The 18514-nt window shown below is 36.5% G+C and overlaps 3 protein-coding genes across 3 annotated transcripts; all 3 read right to left on the reverse strand.

The window, feature by feature from the left end:
• Positions 1-753: 753 nt before the first annotated feature.
• On the reverse strand, positions 754-7709 carry LOC149082239 (uncharacterized). The gene is made up of 3 exons (XM_089236877.1): positions 7427-7709; positions 2416-2532; positions 754-900 (listed from the first exon to the last, which is right to left on the reverse strand). Exons 1-3 carry the CDS (start codon positions 7649-7651, stop codon positions 823-825), a joined length of 420 nt encoding a protein of 139 aa, XP_089093003.1. The 5' UTR covers positions 7652-7709; the 3' UTR covers positions 754-822.
• Positions 7710-12301: 4592 nt separating this feature from the next.
• On the reverse strand, positions 12302-14964 carry LOC149082240 (L-cystatin-like). Its single transcript, XM_089235748.1, has 3 exons — positions 14732-14964; positions 12945-13055; positions 12302-12515 (listed from the first exon to the last, which is right to left on the reverse strand). The coding sequence occupies exons 1-3, from the start codon at positions 14930-14932 to the stop codon at positions 12414-12416; spliced, it is 414 nt and encodes a 137-aa protein (XP_089091874.1). The 5' UTR covers positions 14933-14964; the 3' UTR covers positions 12302-12413.
• Positions 14965-15852: 888 nt separating this feature from the next.
• On the reverse strand, positions 15853-17143 carry LOC149082241 (L-cystatin-like). The gene is made up of 3 exons (XM_089235746.1): positions 16916-17143; positions 16534-16644; positions 15853-16079 (listed from the first exon to the last, which is right to left on the reverse strand). Exons 1-3 carry the CDS (start codon positions 17114-17116, stop codon positions 15978-15980), a joined length of 414 nt encoding a protein of 137 aa, XP_089091872.1. The 5' UTR covers positions 17117-17143; the 3' UTR covers positions 15853-15977.
• Between the last annotated feature and the right edge of the window lie 1371 nt (positions 17144-18514).

The following is an 18514-nucleotide window of genomic DNA, read 5'->3' on the forward strand; positions in this document are numbered from 1 at the left end:
TTATTATTGAGTTGAGGGGGGAGACACTATCACCCCTGAACAAAATCGGAAAAAAAAGTCTTCTTGAAAAAAAAGGGGGGAGTGCGTGTGGTAAAATTCACAGAGGGTTAAATGATTTTCTCTGTCGCGTAGTTATAAAGAGAATCAGCGGAGATTATAAAACCATGGAAACAGTTAATATTTCAATTATTCGTGAAAGAAATCAGCATATACGGAATATAATGTGATTTCCGGACATGGATGCAGCTGTCGCTGTGGTGGTCGAATGATCACAGTGAAGGACTTACACATTGCCACCGTGGCTCACGTAGTTAAGATGACAGTGGCTCACATAGCGAGGACCCGGGTTCGAACCCTACCGGCGGTACATTGGTAGTTGGCTAAAGTTGGTTTTTTGTGGTTCCCAACTTCGAGCGATCACCTCGTTAAAACTCTCGCCGCAGAGAGCAACAGGCCTACGGCGGTTCAATTATTCAATTATTACACTTCACTTGGCAGCACTGTAACATGCATTACACAGAAACAAACTTCACGTTAGGTTCGCAACACATGCATACATTTTCCAACATTACCCAGGTCTTGTTCCATCCCACCTGCTTATATCTCTTCATCGAGACAGAACGGCGGGCGGGGCATGATCTGGCTAGGAGCAGGACATGGAAGCACAATCGTTCGAGTTCGAATGGGATTGAAAGAATATCCTAATATAACTTCTTAAATATGAATTTTTTAAATTAGAATCAGACAAAGAAATCGTACTTATATGATACTTTATTGTTTGCTTAATTAATTTGTGATGGAGTTTCGATGCTCCAAAGTATCTCAACAAGATTTTTTTTCGAGTATGTATTTTCCTTGAGGATCCTTGACAACTTCTGCTCCACATTGCATAAAATCTCCCTGAAAGAATACAATAAGATGAACCAAAGTGAATAAATAGGCCTACTCTTAACATACAGTCAAGCTCGGTTATAATGATCCCGTTTGTAACGACACCCTTGGATATAACATCAATAATTTGCGTCGGACTGACTCCCTTGGAGAATATAGCTAATTAGAGCTCCGCATATAACGTCGATGGAAATGCAGCCACCTTGGAAACATAGGCGGAGATAGACTCGGAAGTCTGGGGGGGGGGGGGTGAGGTCATTATTGCTGGGGGGGAGCACGATGATGATGATGATGTCAATTCCTACACAACATATACATTAGATCTGCCCACTCCCTTTTTGACACTGGGGGGAGGGGGGCCATATATTCCGCCCATGCTTGGAAATAACATCATTAATCGCTTCTGTTTTCATGGTTTCCCCCCCTCAAGAAATTCCCTAGAATTAGAGCTTATCACATTGGGACAATGTTTGTCTTTGTTCTATTGATGTCTAATGTTAAAAAAAATCATTAAATGCTAACGCTTCGACTCGCTCATTGCCCCGTATACGGGGAACATTCCCGTATTTTCCAGTAATTTTGACCTTGTTGATTTTCTTTTCAATGTCTTATTTTTTCCAACGAAGATTCATAATTTTCAACGAGAATCGGCGTTGGATATATTTTACATAATTTATAAATCGTCTGTGTTTTTTTTTAATATGGCTATAAATATTCAACTAAATTTCCCCCGCCCCCTCCGTAAAATACATCTTAAATGACTGCAGACTTGCTGTGGCACTGTATTTCTCGCCAAGAATTATCTATAAGCAATACGTGGCAATTTCGTCACCAATTGAAAGTATTTTTGGCGAGAATCGGTGATATTCAGTGTATTTATGATTCCTATTTCTCGTATTTTCCTCGATCAAATATGGTCATCTTAATCATATTGAAACAACAACTTCATACACAGTAATCGCGCAGTATCTGCTTGCATCTCTAGTGAAAAGAAAGGGGTCTTCGAAAACCTCTACCTCGGTTACAACCGCAAATATTTCGCGAAATCTTTGATGTCGTTACAACCGAGTTTGACTGTATTTCAAGCAGTTTGAAATATTAAAAATCTCCTCGTGCGTCAATTATAAATAATAACTCCCTTGATAGACATCAATAAATATCGTTAAAGAAACTCAAGCAATTAATATAATTATATATTAATTGCAGTAATAATAAGTAGTAATAGTAGCAGTAATAATAAGTGGTAATAATAGCAGTAATAATAAGTAGTAATAATAGCAGTAATAATAGCAGTAATAATAAGTAGTAATAATAGCAGTAATAATAAGTAGTAATAATAGCAGTAATAATAAGTAGTAATAATAGCAGTAATTATAAGTAGTAATAATAAGTAGTAATAATAGTAGTAATAATAGCAGTAATAATAGTAAAGCAGTAATAATCTCAAATATTGGAATCTAATTAATGAAAATACATCAAACACACAAACACACACATCTCCAGTAATATGAATCATATACTTACGTTTTCGAGACTTTCGCATTCTCTCATATCACTCGGAGTTTCTTTGCCCCTCTCACAGTTGGATTCCTCCAGACTCAAGATCATGAAGTAATTGTAGTACTGTACTGCAGCTACCCCCTAAAAAATCACAAATTATTTTTATGAGAAACTTCATTTTCATATTGTGTCAGCAAATGATGTAACTATTTATTACTTCCGTATGTGCCTGGTAGTGGAATAAAATATCTGTCGCAAAACTGAATATTTGAAACGCCAAGCACAATTTTCATTTTCCTCTTCCTCAAAGGTAAGTAAACGTGGATGAATAATATTGTTACGCAAATTATGTTTTTGCGCAATTTGTCGAAGGCCCCTTAAGTTGGCGGGACCATGAGGAGGGGAAGGAGATCACGCGATTGGTCTGGAACATTCCGGAAGGCTTCCTCGGCCGGACGGTGGCGCCACCAAACGCCTGAACCATAGCAGAAATTTCTCGAAAATTGCATGTCTATAAAAACTGGAATACTCCTGTTTTGTAGCGTTTGTACCTGTTCCGTGGAATAAAGCTGTGATGTCATGCATTTTGTTTCATTCTCTGCTCATTTCAAGGACTTGTGAGAGAAATTATCTGGAACGATATGATATATATACGTCATTGCCTTCAAAATCGATAACCTTACAAACGAACTCAATGAATATTTTCAAGTTCGTGTCCGATGCGCTTTTGAGATGAAAATCTAAGCATAATTGTGTGATAGCGCTGTAAATAGAACAGATTATCTTGCAATGGAAATTATTACAATATGGCATCTTCATTTTAGTGTGATGTCGTTTATCAAGTATTAAGTGAGCAAGAAAACAAAATCATGATTTTTGATAAAAAAAGAAGGAAATAATTCACTTTATAAAATGAAAACATTGAAATAATGGACAAATTCAATTACTTAGGAAGTTGCATAATAAATGGTGGAAGAAGCAAGAAGAAGAATTCAGCTTGGTAAAGACTCCTTTTGGAAATGAAAGGAATTCTTAACCAGTCGAGTGGTTACGACGGCATTTGCCGTCGCTGCCAGACGTAATCGTGGTGCCTACGACGGCATTTGACGCACAAACTTTTAGATATGAAGAAATAATTTGTCATACATGTGCTGCCATCTGTACAGCCATTCTTCTACTTAATTATCTCATCGCTAGATGGAGTTGAACAATTAAATTTCAAGGTCTGAGATTATTATTACTATTATCTTTGTTATGTTTTGCAAAGCTGCATCCCATCCCCATCGCTTTTTTTTTTTTCGATTTCCGATTCCCTTGCGAAGATGCATCTGTTTTATTACTCGTATATCTTTTAGCAAAGGTTCTACTACTATGGTTCCACATAAATCCATCGACAGCATTTCTTTTAGTCACAGGACATTATGACACCCCACTTTTGGGGTGTCACATTACGTCGCGACACATTCGAGCTATAAAAAAAATATTCTATAAAAACAATATTTTAATATTTCAAACTTCCAAGAAAAAATGGAAAAAACGCGCGCATATCCAAAAAAAAGTGGGCACTGCGGGTAACGCTCGGAGAAATTAATTGGACAGTTGACTGGCTTTAGGAATCTAAACATGAAACTAAAAACGAGACTCCTGTTGTTGGCATCAGGAGAGGAAGAGCAAAAACTTTCTAATTCGGGTTTTGGGTACACGTGAACTGTATAGAAAGTTAATTTTTTTATTTTACAACTATCACTTATACAACTACTTGAAACATGAGTGGCACATCTGAGTACTACACGATATTCGGAAATTTTTTCAAATTGGAAGTATACCTCTAGGATCAACGGTTCAACCAGTAAAATGTCATACGCCCTGTTTGTTATACACCCTATATATTTGCCATACTGTTTAGTTTTGTTTCAAAACTATTACAAAACTATTTTAGCGCAATAGACCACAAGATGTTGAAATTTTTCTGTCTTTCGATCCAGAAGCAAGTTCTCACGCCAGAAAAACTGGGGATTTCAAGAAAACCTGAAAGGATTTGAGATTTATTGGAAGAACCTTCAAGGCAACCAAACTGGGAAAGAGATGTTTGACTTGGGTTGTTGTTAGGGCCGTAACGTATCTTGTAGTTACACCGGGGCAGACATTTTCTTGGTGTCCATTAAAAAAGGAAAAATTATGCAAAATAAGTATACATTTTTGTGAAGCCCCATACGGCTCGGGGCCCTGAGGCAGCGCCCTGGTTGCCCCAGCCTAGCTACGGCCCTATTTGTTAGGCCGATAGAAACTATGGGAAGAAAAAAACCAGATGTCTTTCCTTCTTGAATTGACCTCTTGCATACCGGGCACGTACGCTACCCATATAGAAACTATAAAGAAAGGAAGTTTGTGTTTCTGTTGTATATAGGTAGCTCTCTCAGTTGTCCGGTATGCAAGAGGACCTCTGGACTCAATTTCCGCAGGAGACAACCAACTTTTTTCTTCCTAAGGTTCGTAATCGGCACAACAAAACCATAACAATCTCGTTTTCAATGAATTGAATATATTCAGTACTTTTCCTTTGTGGATTTTACTTTTCCTTTCCATATCATGCAGTGTTACTAACCTAGGGTGACCATACGTCCCGTATTTCCCGGGACAGTCCCGGTATTTTCTCTTTTTTTGGCCGTCCCGACTTTTTGGCAAAAGTGTCCCGGTTTTTCCCGTATTTCACACGAAGCCTACTTCAATTTTTATTTTTTATTAAAGTCGAAGATTGAAATTATTTTTCAACTCAAATTATTTTATGATAGTTACAACTATATATGGGATATTAATCTCCCACATTTGCCTTGGTAAACGTTTTTTTTTTCCGTGGAATACATTTCAATCCACTGCAATTTGCAGTAATGCATCATTTCCCGCCATTGTGATTTTTCCGTAATTGCAACAATATTTAGCAACTTTGTTTGGTTTTGGTGTCGTTTTTGGCGATAATTGGCGATGTCCCGTATTTCCCCGTATTTGGAATCCCGATGTCCCGTATTTCTCTCGAGGAAATATGGTCAGCCTATACTAACCTCTTTTTTTTTCATGTTTACTGTTAATAAAGCTTATTTTTTTTACGAATCAAAAACGAATCTCCTTTGTTCAGACCGGTTAAGATTAGGATTTTTAGTATCTTGTGGCAACTTAAATGAGGGGGTATATGGGTATAATTATTCCAACTGAATTCCTGGAACACATAAGTCTTATTTTTTTTATTATTTTATACCACCCCTGGAGATGTTAAATAATATTCTCCTGTATAGTTTTTCGGATTGGAAACCACAGTGCCGAAATATATACTACTACTACTACTAAACCACACATGCACCTCGTCTGCATTCCTCTGCGAAATTTCTAAGGAATTGATACGGCATGGATTGATACATGTTGAAATGTGCGTGTACGTGTTGTGGACCTAACGTGGAGTGTGCAGTGCTTGTTGCGCGTAGTGCTGCCGTTTGATGATTGAATAAGTGTACCATTGTAGGCCTATTGCTCTATGTGGCGAAATTTTTTAAAGGGGGACATCGGCTCACATTCGCGCTTCGAAGCCGGGAACCACAGAGCCAAAATATATGCTTATCAGATATGATTCTAGGTTTTTGTTTTTGTATTTTTTTGACGGAACAGTAAGTCTGGTCACTATTTATAAACAATATTTACAATCTCCATAGATATCAGGCGCAAAAGAAATTCACGAAAAATAACCACGTGAAATTTTTCAGGTTTTGGGTAAGCTTTCCTGACTCGGAAGTACAACAGAAACGACAACGACATGACCACAGAAAAAGATAGCTATTAGGGAGTTCCACACCGAGGGGTTACCTCAGCAACTTCTCAGTAAGTGTAAATAAGGCAAAAAAAATCGAATGCTGCAGTTCAGAATTGGCAATAAACGGTACGTCCCGGTCTAATCTTGATTTCCCCGCTCAATTTCGTTTTTTCAGTCGTGCTGCAGTTTCCTGCGGGAATTCCTCGCCAGACTAATGGCTGAAAAGTTCTCCTAGCGTGGTCCATCAAACTGCTTAAGTTGGGGGGCAGAGCGGGGACCATGTTCAAGTCTGGTGATAGCGGTCTAATCCTGGTCTAATAACCAACCCCGCCACACATGGTTGGTTTGTTTTGTGTTTTTTGTTGTTGTTTTTTTTTGGTTTGGTCTAATTTAGCTTAGTTGCACAGAAAATGAACGTGGTGCGATAAAAATGATCAAGTAGTCAATGGATAAATGTTACGGCCGCTGTGGTGGTTGAGTGGTCATAGTGACGGACTCGAGTACCCGGGTTCGAGCCCCGCCGCCGCAGTGATGGTCGGCTGATGTTGGTTTTTATTGTGGTTCCCAGCTTCGAGGTTCGAATGCGAGCGTTAAAATCCGTTAAAAAGTCTCACCACAGAGACCATTAGGCCTATAACGGCACAAATATTGAATCAATAAACTTCATTCAAAATTTTAAATATAGATGCAGCGCTTAAAATTCACGCACAAAACTATATACGTACTCAGACTGTTAGGTACACACTCACACTTCCGGCAAAACGCATTCCTTAGTAAATTGCCCATGGTGATAGACCGGAGTTATGCTCGGTTTGAAGAAAGAAGAGATAAATGTGTTATGGCCTATATGGGAAAATAACAACTTCTTCGACCCCTATAATTTCTATAGTACATATACTGTAAATAACACTTGAAAAAAAGAAAAAGCAAATTTACGAGGTGGGAAAATTATTTGTAGCTCCCTTTTTTAGCATTATCAATTAATATATACGTCCAAAGAAGATTCTGCGAAGGATGCCACTTTTTTAAATTTAGCATTTCAAAAAAGAATAGTACAGTATCGTTACAGCCGTTTTACTCAACTTTCTTATTTGTGGTAAATTGAATTTTTCTCACGAGTGTGCTCAGTTCTGAGGTCGATATCTGAATATCAAGGGCATTTGTTTTTACAAAATGGTTAATAACTTCTTATTCATCGCTCTAACTAAAAAATAATAATAATAACAGGAAAATGACCTGCGTTTGAGCATAGTCCACGCTCTTCAGTACGTAATGGTTTTTCGTATTCAATGTCTTGTCGATTTCGTTCGCGGCGAACCTTCCCGCCAGCAACACTTGGTCATCGAGCATGTCCGAGTCCCTTACGTCATCGTCGACCGCGAGACCAGCCGAAGGACCAGTCGCGAATAATTCAAATAACAGGAAAAACAGGACACCGGTGACCACAGTTTTTTGGTGCATGGTGGTGACTTCGTGGATGGATTTGTAAAAAATGTTTGGTCCTCATCTCACCTATTGCGACTTGATCTCGTTATCTACTAAAAGGATTTCGCTCAGCTGAGCAAACCGATTTCTATCCGTTTTGTTGACACAGTTTTGTTTTCGCATGCATCCTAATACCCAACATTTTTATGATCAAATTGGATTACGTTGCTTTCTAAATTGGCTCTTGGATATTAGAAAATACGTCAGCCTAATAATAACTATACGTAACAGAAAATATGTCGATTCATGAGAATTTATTCCAGTGACCAATGTGAGCAAAATGCTAAATAATTATTAAGGCAATCGTGTAAGTTACAATGGCAATTACTTGATTAAACGTATAATGTAATGCTCGAGATTTTAAATCAACCTTTACAAGCAAGCTATTTTTCGTCTATAGGAATTTATATAGGAAAAACATGTAATTAAGTAAATATAGCTTCTCCACGGTGATAGAATAAGCTATAAATTTATCATTGGAGTAGCTGTAAAATTATCAAGCAGAGATTACTTGTTCATTACCTTGTTTTTTCAAGAAACTGTCGAATAACTATATTGATTGTATATCCATTCTTAAGAAAATGCGTTTTAGTATTAACTGCCACAATACAAGACTAAATTGCTTATTTGCCTCAAGTCATTCTATATTAATATTGGTAAATACTGTGCTGTAAACATATTTTCTAAATTTTATAATGAGCTTCCTCGGCATCTGGATATTTTTCATTCGTCTGCTACCTACTTTAGAAGGTTTTTGTTGTGACTGCGTTGTATATATCTTTGCATATAGTTTTGTGTTTTATGTAACTTTTGTTACTTTACTCTTGTATTTTGTTGCATTTTATCATTTATTCGTATTCTGTGGGGTTTTTTTTACTGCAATCTGTAATTGGGTTTCAAACTGTTGCTTTGTGTTAAAACAACGGGCCAGGAAGTTCAGGCACTGAAAATGGTTAGATATAGGCAGGCAAAAAGCACAGGAAAAAAATCCATTTATAATTACAGGGAGAAAGACAAAATAACTTAAAGCTAAAATATTAAGAGTCCGAAAACTGTCTAAAAAGAAGTTTCACTTATTACTACTACTCTTTCAATTATAGTAGAATTTGGATAATACCAAAATGACCAAATAATACCAATGATCAAAAAATTCCATTAATGCCAAAAAATTCCATTAATGCCAAAAAATAAGATGTCAACCACAGGATTAGATTGATTCCAGGGCCATCGTTATCAGTCGCGAAGCCCGTAGAGAAAATGATCGTGGGTCTTCTTTGCGTTACGAATAATTCTTGTTCATTAGAAATATCCATTACCAATTTTATAGCTGAAGCACAGCTACCTTTTTTTCCCAAAATTCGAGGCGTAAATGCGAGCCGATCTCCCAATAAAAAGTATCGCCGCAGAGAGCAACAGGCCTACAACGAAATAGTTATTCAATCATTAGTACTTCACTCATGGTTAGAAAAACTGATGGCAGATGGCAGCACTACACATAACAAGAATTACACTGAAACACACTTCACGTCAGGTTCACTATATGTACATGCACAGTCTAATTCGTTAGAAGTTCCGCAAAGGAGTATGGACGAGGTGCATGTGTGGTTTAGTAGTAATAGTAGCAACCTTGTTTTGTTGTTATAAAAAAAATAAAAACATTCTTTCCCACATAAGCGGGACTCCTTCACGCGTTGATGGGACCCGGTACGACTGCACCTTTCACACACCCTCGAAAGCGGCTCTGATCAGCTTAATCAAAATCAGTTATTACTAAATATAAATGTAAAATAACTTGCCATTGCAGTTTGCAATGCATTTATGGTGTAAAAAAAATGGGGTTCTGTCTGCTCCGACTCCGCCTTGTGTAAACCATGACAATAACTGATGACCTCTTGGAACCGTCATCGGTCAGCTATACATATGGAATGCAGTCAGATGCATGAGCAAGACATGTTATGTAACGCATGTGCAGAAACGAACTTCTAAATTTTCTCAAACATAGGCTGCGTTCATTTGAAACAAAACATTCATGTCTAACACCAACCGCTCGAATCAACGTTAATTCATGGCAACACGTTTCTTATCTCTCGGGCTCCTTTCTGATAATAATTAATACAAAGAGTTGAACAATTTTAAAAAGAGCAATTCCTTTGTTCTCAATGGCTCAAAATATCCACGTTCTACTGAATATTAGCTCTGAAATTTACGCATGAAATAAAAAAATGATGAAATAGGTAATTATGGCAGGAAAAATTGTAAAATGGGTTTTTTACAAAAAAGAGTTTAAAAATAGGCAAAAAAAAGACATTACTGGCATTTGGCCTAAACTTCCGGGCTGTAATTACAATCGAATCCCGCTATAACGAACGCCAAGAGACCGGGCAAATTACTTCGTCATAAAGAAATTTCGTTATAAAGAAATTCCAGGTTTTTGCATTGTTCTTATGTAAACTTATCTGAGAAATTAGGAAAGGGTTCGTTAAAACGAGATTTTTTTGATATAATAGTATTCATTGAAACGGGATTCGACTGCATTACTAAGAGTTGAATATTTTAGAAAGAGCAATTCTTTTAAAGTTCTCAATGTCCAAAATGTCCAAGTTCTGCAGAATATGGATTCCGAGACTCACGAATAAACTCGGAAAACAATTCAGATAAATAATTAAAATTGAAAAATTTATAATTTTTCTATTAATTTTTAAAATTACATTATTATAAAACAAGTTTACCAGAAACCACGTTTAACAGAAAAGGTTTTACTCAAGTTAGCTAGGTTCTAAAACAAGTTTAGGTTGTGCAAACAAAACATGGAAATAGCTGACTGCTTTTAAGCAGAACTATGGTCTCCACAAGACAGAACTGGCAATTTTGTCGGATGGGGGGGGGGGGGGGGGCAAGAAATATTGATTTCATAGAAAAAACAAAAATTTACATTGTAAATTTACTCAAACTCCTATTTTGTGAGTTAAAAGAAGGGGCTCGCTCCTGGATGGAGTGGTGTGATTAATACGAAAGGAAGATTGAAAGAGGGCCAAAAATAAAATAAAAAATTTCAAGAAACACTGGGGTCCAGGCCCATAACTAGGCTGGAGCAACAGGGGCACTGCTCCAAAGCCCTGAGCTGAATGGGTCGGGGGGGGGGGGGAATAGCAAAAAACTTACTCTTATTTTGGATAATAATAATAACTTTTTCAGTGGGGGAAGTCTGCCCCAGGGCAACGCCATCTATAGCTAGATGTAGTTATAGGAGGTGTTGCCCAGGGTCCCAAGAAGGCACGCTACATCCCTGCAGGTGTCACATGAAATATTTGCCTATACTGCTTTTCATGAATTTAAGTAAATAAACTAATAGCTGACAAAAAACACTTTATCGCCTTATATTTATATTATCTTGAGATAATATGGTGTTTTTGTTAAAAGGTTTAAAAACCGTCCAAAAAACCGCTTGATGATTTCTTCATTCGCCATTCACTTTTTTTGCTTTCAGAAACTTCTTCGCGCCTGTAAACACTTCTTTGAATAGTTGTGAAATAACCCAGCATATGTCTCTGACAAAGATGAAAACAAGAAACGCGAATGGCCGCAATAACCCCTGTGAGAAAAACACACTACTACTACATATAAACATTGCATATTTATTTTCCTCTTTTTTCTTCTTTTGGAATGTTTTTCCGATGATTTCCGAATACTGAAATGATAGTTTTCTGAATTTGACCTGATTTTGAATGTATTATAATCACTTGTATGGCTGACTACATATGATTTGCGGACTCTTCTACTTCAAGAGGTCACGTTTGTTCATTTTTTATATACGACGTTTACATATAGGTCCTTAGTCCATTGTCCTTACTCCCAGAACTTACTTAGCCTCAGCTACTTCACCTAGCATTTAATGATTCTATACGTATTATCTGTTTTCTTTGAACTGATTATGGATTCCACATAATTCGGTAAATTTTAATAGATCCAATTCGTGTTTTTTAATCTCATACATTTAGGTTTTTGATGTCTACAGTGTTATTTCGACGTTTCATAATATCATATGATGATGAAATCATGATGTAATCACAAATCGATGCATCGGTTTGTAATGAAGGTAATGTAGAGAAAAAATACCTCATTTGGCAATGATATAGTATGCATGTGCATAAATTAAAATATCACCAACTTTAAAAATTAGCAAAAATTGGCAAAAAAGCCTTTCCTTTTTTTCTTTCTTTTTTCAAGTGGTCGTGGCCAATAGACTTCAGTATAATGTCCTCATATATATTGGATTTCAATATATTGTATATTAGACCTCAGTATAACGTCCATCATTTTTAACATTTATTTAAGTGGCTTGTAATGTTAATTGCCAAAGGTCCCTGCAGCATAATTAGCAAATTTGGCATACTCGTTATAACGTCATTTCAATTATGATATTTTTATCATCCGAGAAAAAACTTCGACTTTCATAAATTCAACACGTTAATCAGTAAAAATGAAAAAAAAAATTGCTTGTCTAACCGTGTTAAAAATTTCATTGAAATCATTTTTATTCGGTTCCCAGCGTTATACCGACGTCTGAAGAAAAAAAAGATGAATCGAAATGTTTAGTTAAGTAAAGAAAACGAATTGAATCGCGAAAAGATTGAAACTGTCCCTTTATTCTAAACATGTAATGCATCACGAAATTGATTATGGTGAATAAATTTCAAATCTTTCGTGGATTACAGTTTCTTCTTCAAACTACATTTGTTTAGATCTCACTGCGACTGGTCAGAATGCAGGCGTGTCTTGACAAACGGTGGTTACCCTTCAAGTCCTTGAAGATGACAACTTCGCATTTGCGGTAAGTGCTCTGTGGATGAAACAAATGTAACAAAAAATGAATTACTCTCATTTATATCGGAATCGATGTTTATCCAATGACAAATAATTGAATAAATTGCCCAATCTTTTTGAAATGTCGTTACATTATAATGCAAAATATCTCGAACGTTCAAAACTTGTTTGATTCATACTCTATTTTATCTCAGACCAAGACTATCATCATTTAAAAAAAAGAGCTTTCACATTTGGTAAAGAACAAAATAAATAATTATCTATTCATACCCATATATTCATTCTGTTGATTGAGTGTGTAATTCTTAAACTATCTGATTCGTATATTGTTTGACAAATTTTTTGAATTGATATTTGAAATTGATTAATCGGTTAGTTATTAACTGCTTGATTTTCGGTCCATTGAATTAGAAAATAATAATAATAATTCGTGTAATATACTCACGACGTTGTCTTGGTATTCACACTCCTCAATCTTCTCGTAATCAACTTCGGCTTTCTTGCAGGTAGTGAGGCCTACGATAACGTTCAATTTGTAGTTGGTACCAGCAACAACCTGGAACGTACAAAAAGGGGAGAAAATAAAAAAGTTACGTTACAGAAAATTAGTATGAAAATATGAAAATTAAACAAAATCATTCCAAAGTTTTGAAATTTTTTGTAAATCTGTGGAAAAATGATCTATTCACAAAGTTGAAAAAGTTATTAAACATTCTCATCTGTGGAATTTCTAACGAACCTGTAACATGCCGGAACGTGTTGTGTGTAGAGTCGAATCCCGTTTTAACGAATACCGTTATAGAGAAAATCTTGTTTTAACTAACACTTTTCTAACACCCCAGATACGTTTACATCGGAACAATGCAAAAACCTGAAATTCCTTCGTTATAACGAAGTCATTTCTCTGATCTTCTGGAGTTCGTTATAACGGGATTCGACTGTATATATACATTTTATGTATTTATGATTTTACAGCAGTGTTTCTCAAACAGTGCGTTATGGCTTCTAGGGCCGTTGCCAATTTTTGTCAGAGGCGTCGCGACGAACTGAAATATTGTGTGTGTTGCGTATATAAATTATTAATTAATATTGTGTAAATCATTTATGCTTCGAAGAGGTTCTTTATGAATGCACAATATCTACTAAGCTATTCTGAGGAGTCGCAATGAACCATGAATAGGACAAGAGAGCCACGAGTGACAAAGTTTGAGCAACACTGTGTTAGAATTGTGCTTGTTTCATGTTATACAGGTGCGTCTCCCATATTTTGAAGAGAAAATGGCAAATGCACGAATTTTTGTAATGTGTGAATAGCGTGCTCAGGTCTGCCTACCCTCTGCAGGAGACAGAACTATTCTTTTCTCTACTATATCAGTCCGCAATAATGAACATCTATGTACTATTTCGCAGATTGAATATTATCACATGACTATATTTTTATTCCAAAAACCAACGCAAAGGCTATCGGCACCGGTGTCCAGAAACGTATGCAAGATCGACTAGTGGAATGAAGGGACACACCGGTTTGTGGGGAAAGCAGCCACAATGAATTTCTTCCTGACAATTTCCAGTTACTAACCTTAAAAAAAAGCTTTCTAAATAACCAGAGAATGATTAAGATAGCGTATAAAGGTATTTTCTTCGATATTTTAATTATTTAACAAAAATATTCAAAAAATAAATTTTAATTTTGATCGTCTTGGAAAAGGGGCATGAGCCTCTCACTGCGTACACCTTCAGGTGTCAAAGACTGAACGTGGTCATTAGAACGAAAAAGAACATCAGACTAACAAAGAACATAAATCTTGTTAAATTCGATCATCCCTCAAAAAAATCCGATGTTGATCTTTGGCCGGGTTTATATTTATAAAAAGTTTGATAAAAAGTTCTTTTATAAAACTTGAAAAGTATAACCACCTGCATCGGTTTCATTCGAGCGAATGTGGTCAATAGGCTTATTGATTGGGGGGGGGGGGGGGGGGGGGTTCAAGATTTGTAAAAGATCTTTTATCAAACCTTTATAGTGTAATCCCGCCTGACGGAAATAATCAAATTATTGTTTATAACAGAAACTTCGAATGCGTGGGAAATATTTTAGGATAAACAAAACGATTAGAGTTAGAATGACAGACTGTGTTACTGATGCCTTACACAAAGCCTTAGCTGATGAACATTTAAATCACGTCAGATTTCTATCCAACTGATTATTAAAAAAAACTGTTATCCTCTTACCTGAGATTGGGCTTTCCTCAGCTTGGTCAGCTTGGCATGGTAGGGTGTCTTGAACTGAAGTCCGAGGGCTTGAGCTGCAAACTTGGCGGCAAAAGCCACGTCCTCATCCTCGATGTCCCTGTCGACGTAGCCTCCAGGAAGCTGGCTAGCGACAATAGTCGCGCAGAACAGCACGGTGAACAGAACTGCAAACTTCAACATTTTTCTATTCGCAGGTTTCACTTACGTTATCAACAAGTAAGAGAGCGTATAATCAGCAGCATCCTTTATATGCCAGCAAATGGGGGAATGGGTTGAGCTTTGGATTGATTTTTCCAACATCTGTCGGATTCCCGAGAGATTTTGTTTGTGAAGTACAGGGAGATAAAACCAGAATATCGATTATAGTTTTTTTTTACTTATTTATTAAATCAAACGTATCTTATTTATTCAGAATGGATAAGCTCTAAATCGGCATATTTGAATTAAATCTTCCATAAATAAAAAACTTATCTAATCATTTTTGCTAACCTAGAGAACATAGAAAATACCCGAATCTATAGGTCTGGTTGATCTAATTGAATATGAATTATATCACAAAGTACTGACGATACCCTACATGCGGATAAGTCGACATTTATTATATCCATGCACAATATTGAATCAATGGGGAAAAACCTCTCTCAGACCGACCAAAACCCCCACAAGTGCCGCAACTAGGGTATAGCAGACGAGTCTGCTACCTCCGATACAGCGGAAACAAGGATTTGGCGATGACGCAGTATGCATTTGCATGAATTAACCTTTAACAAAAAAACACCTGGAAAAATATTTTACCTCTCCCCGTCGACAAAATCTATCTTTTTTTTTTTCAGAGTCGTGGCCAATATAAGAGCAAATGTATATTTTACAGTATCTGGATAGATAATTTGAATACAGCATGACCTCGATATAACGTCAATCACTTTTAACGTCATATAATGTTTGTTTTCAAAAGTCCCAGCAGCATTTTTAGAAAATTTGACATTCGTTATCGAGTCACTTCACCGATGAAGTCTTTTTATTCGGTGGCCAGGGACGACGTTTAACCGAGGTCTGACTGCAAAAGGAATCGAAAGGTTCAATTACCGACACAAAACGGGTTTAATCGAAAAGATTGAAACGATTTCTTTATTCTAAACATGTAATGCATCACGAAATGGATTATGATGAATAAATTTCAAATCTTTCGTGGATTGCAGTTTCTTCTTCTTCGAACTACATTTGTTTAGATCTCACTGCGACTGGCAAGAATGCAGGCGTGTCTTGACAAACGGTGGTTACCCTTCAAGTCCCTGAAGATGACAACTTCGCATTTGCGGTAAGTGCTCTGTGGATGAAACAAATTTTACGAAAAAGTAAGTATTCTCTTTTATATTGAAATAGTTACTTATCAAAAAAAATATAATTAATAAAAGAAAAATTTTTTCCGATCTTTTCGTAATATCATTGCATTATTTTGCAATATTTAAAGAAAGACAATTGTCTTTTCTCGAAGCTTAAAATTTCCGATTTCTACTTTATCTCAAACCGGAATGCGTATTATCGGAAAGAAACATTCACAATTTAAAAAAACAATTCACCTTGATTCCTATATAATCATTCAACTGATCGAATGTGTAATTCTTGAATAAACTAATCCGATATTGTCAAAATAATTTTTTGAAATATCAAATTTACAGTTGAAATGAATGTCAGTTACTAATCTTGGATTTCCGGTTCATTGAAACGGTTTATATATTTCTAATTTATAATATATATAATAGCAACGCCAGAATACTCACGACGTTGTCTTGGTATTCACACTCCTCAATCTTTTCGTAATCAACTTCGGCTTTCTTACAGGTAGTGAGGCCTACGATAACGTTCAATTTGTAGTTGACGCCAGCAACAACCTAGAATGTACAGAAAAAAAACCACGGAAAACTCACATTAAAGAAACCCACTATTAAAGAAGTATATTCATTGTATTTAATTATTATGAGATAATCTAATAATTGTCTATAACAGAAAGTCTCGAGTTTCGTGGGAATTATTTGAGAATTAAAAAAAAAACGGATGAAATCAATGGTTACTGCCTTTCACAGATCCTTAGTTACCGATTAACTGAATTACGTCAGATTTCCATATAACCGAAGCACGAAAAAGAACTGAGGATCTGCTTACCTGAGATTGGGCTTTCCTCAGCTTGGTCAGCTTGGCATGATAGGGTGTCTTGAACTGAACTCCGAGGGCTTGAGCTGCAAACTTGGCGGCAAAAGCTACGTCCTCATCCTCTATGTCCCTGTCGATGTAGCCTCCAACTAAACTGCTAGCGACAAGAGTCGCGCAGAAGAGCACGGTGCACAAAACTACAAACTTGAACATTTTTCTTTTCGCAGGTTTCACTTACCTTATTGACAAGTAAAGGTGCACCATCAGAAGAATCTTTTATTTATACGACCGAACCTGGGGAATAGGTTGAGCTTTGGATTCATTTGTTCAACATCTGTCAGATTCCCGAGAGATTTTGTTGGTGAAGAACAGGGAGATAAAACCATAGAGTAGAGATTATATATGCTCTCTTTTTTCTTAATTACTTGGTACCTCACGTGTATCATATTTAAAATGAATAAGCTCTGAAACGGGCTAATATATATTGAATGAAGTCTTGCATAAATTAAAAATTGTTACCTAAAGATTTTCGCTAACCTAGAGGACATCGAATGCCTAAATCTAGATGATCTATTTGAATATTTGAATATGAATCATATCACAAAGCATATCAGTTCCATCGAAAATAGTTTAAATCGGGAACAAAGAAATAGGTACCTTACTGAAGAAAACCCTTTCTACCCGCTAAAAAATAAAATTATTTCCACTAAAAGATACGTTCATTAATCTGTACCTGCCGTCATCAACGTGTTATCAAGCCATTAATAAACAATATTTTTCTGTGTTCATTTTGCATCACCCAATTAATGTATTAAAGGATAATGTATTAAAATTGACAGATATGTGCTGTTGACAAACTTTGAGGCGCAAATGCGAGCCGATCTCCCCATTAAAAAGTCTCGCCACAGAGAGCAACAGTCCTACAAACAGTACAAATATTCAGTCACTACACATCACACACATCACTTCTGAGATATAGATGGCAGCACTGAAAAATCATACACAACACTAGATACGCACTCAGACTATTAGGTACACACACTTACACTTCCGGCACAACTCACTAGGTAGTAAATTGCCTATGGCGATAGACCTGAGTTGTGCTCGGTTTCAAAAAAAAAAAAAGATATATTATGTGGACCACTGCTGATTGAGTCCCTTGACTACGGAATCGCCGTAGTACTGGAAGGCCTGAATATATTACAATGTCTGCGGGTATCCTAAAGATTCTGGAATGTTCAGCGTAAGTGTTGTGTTGTAGGCAGTTTAATCTTCTCACAAAATTTCGCTGGCTAATACTGAGACATCCATCCTACAGCGTGTCCGGTAAATTCATTGAATGGAAAATTTACTTATAAGCATTCGTCGAAAAAAAACCGAGTGATTAATAGGTGTCTATCCAGGGCTATCCCATGTCAGGGATGGAGAATTAGTAAGAGTAAAGGGTGTACGGTTAATATATGTCCCGTATGTTACGGACAGAAGCATTATTTTCCATTATATTTGTGGGTCTTGGTAGGCGCGATCGCCCCCATCACTCTCCTTTGGATCAGCGTGAGCTGTGGTCAATAAAGTGAACAATAGGTGAACAAATATACATTCTACGGTATC

Source organism: Pholcus phalangioides, unplaced genomic scaffold (assembly GCF_987345545.1).
Source record: "Pholcus phalangioides strain wild (caught in Gottingen) unplaced genomic scaffold, Ppha-v1.0 ptg000009l_1, whole genome shotgun sequence".
Taxonomy (NCBI): domain Eukaryota; kingdom Metazoa; phylum Arthropoda; class Arachnida; order Araneae; family Pholcidae; genus Pholcus; species Pholcus phalangioides.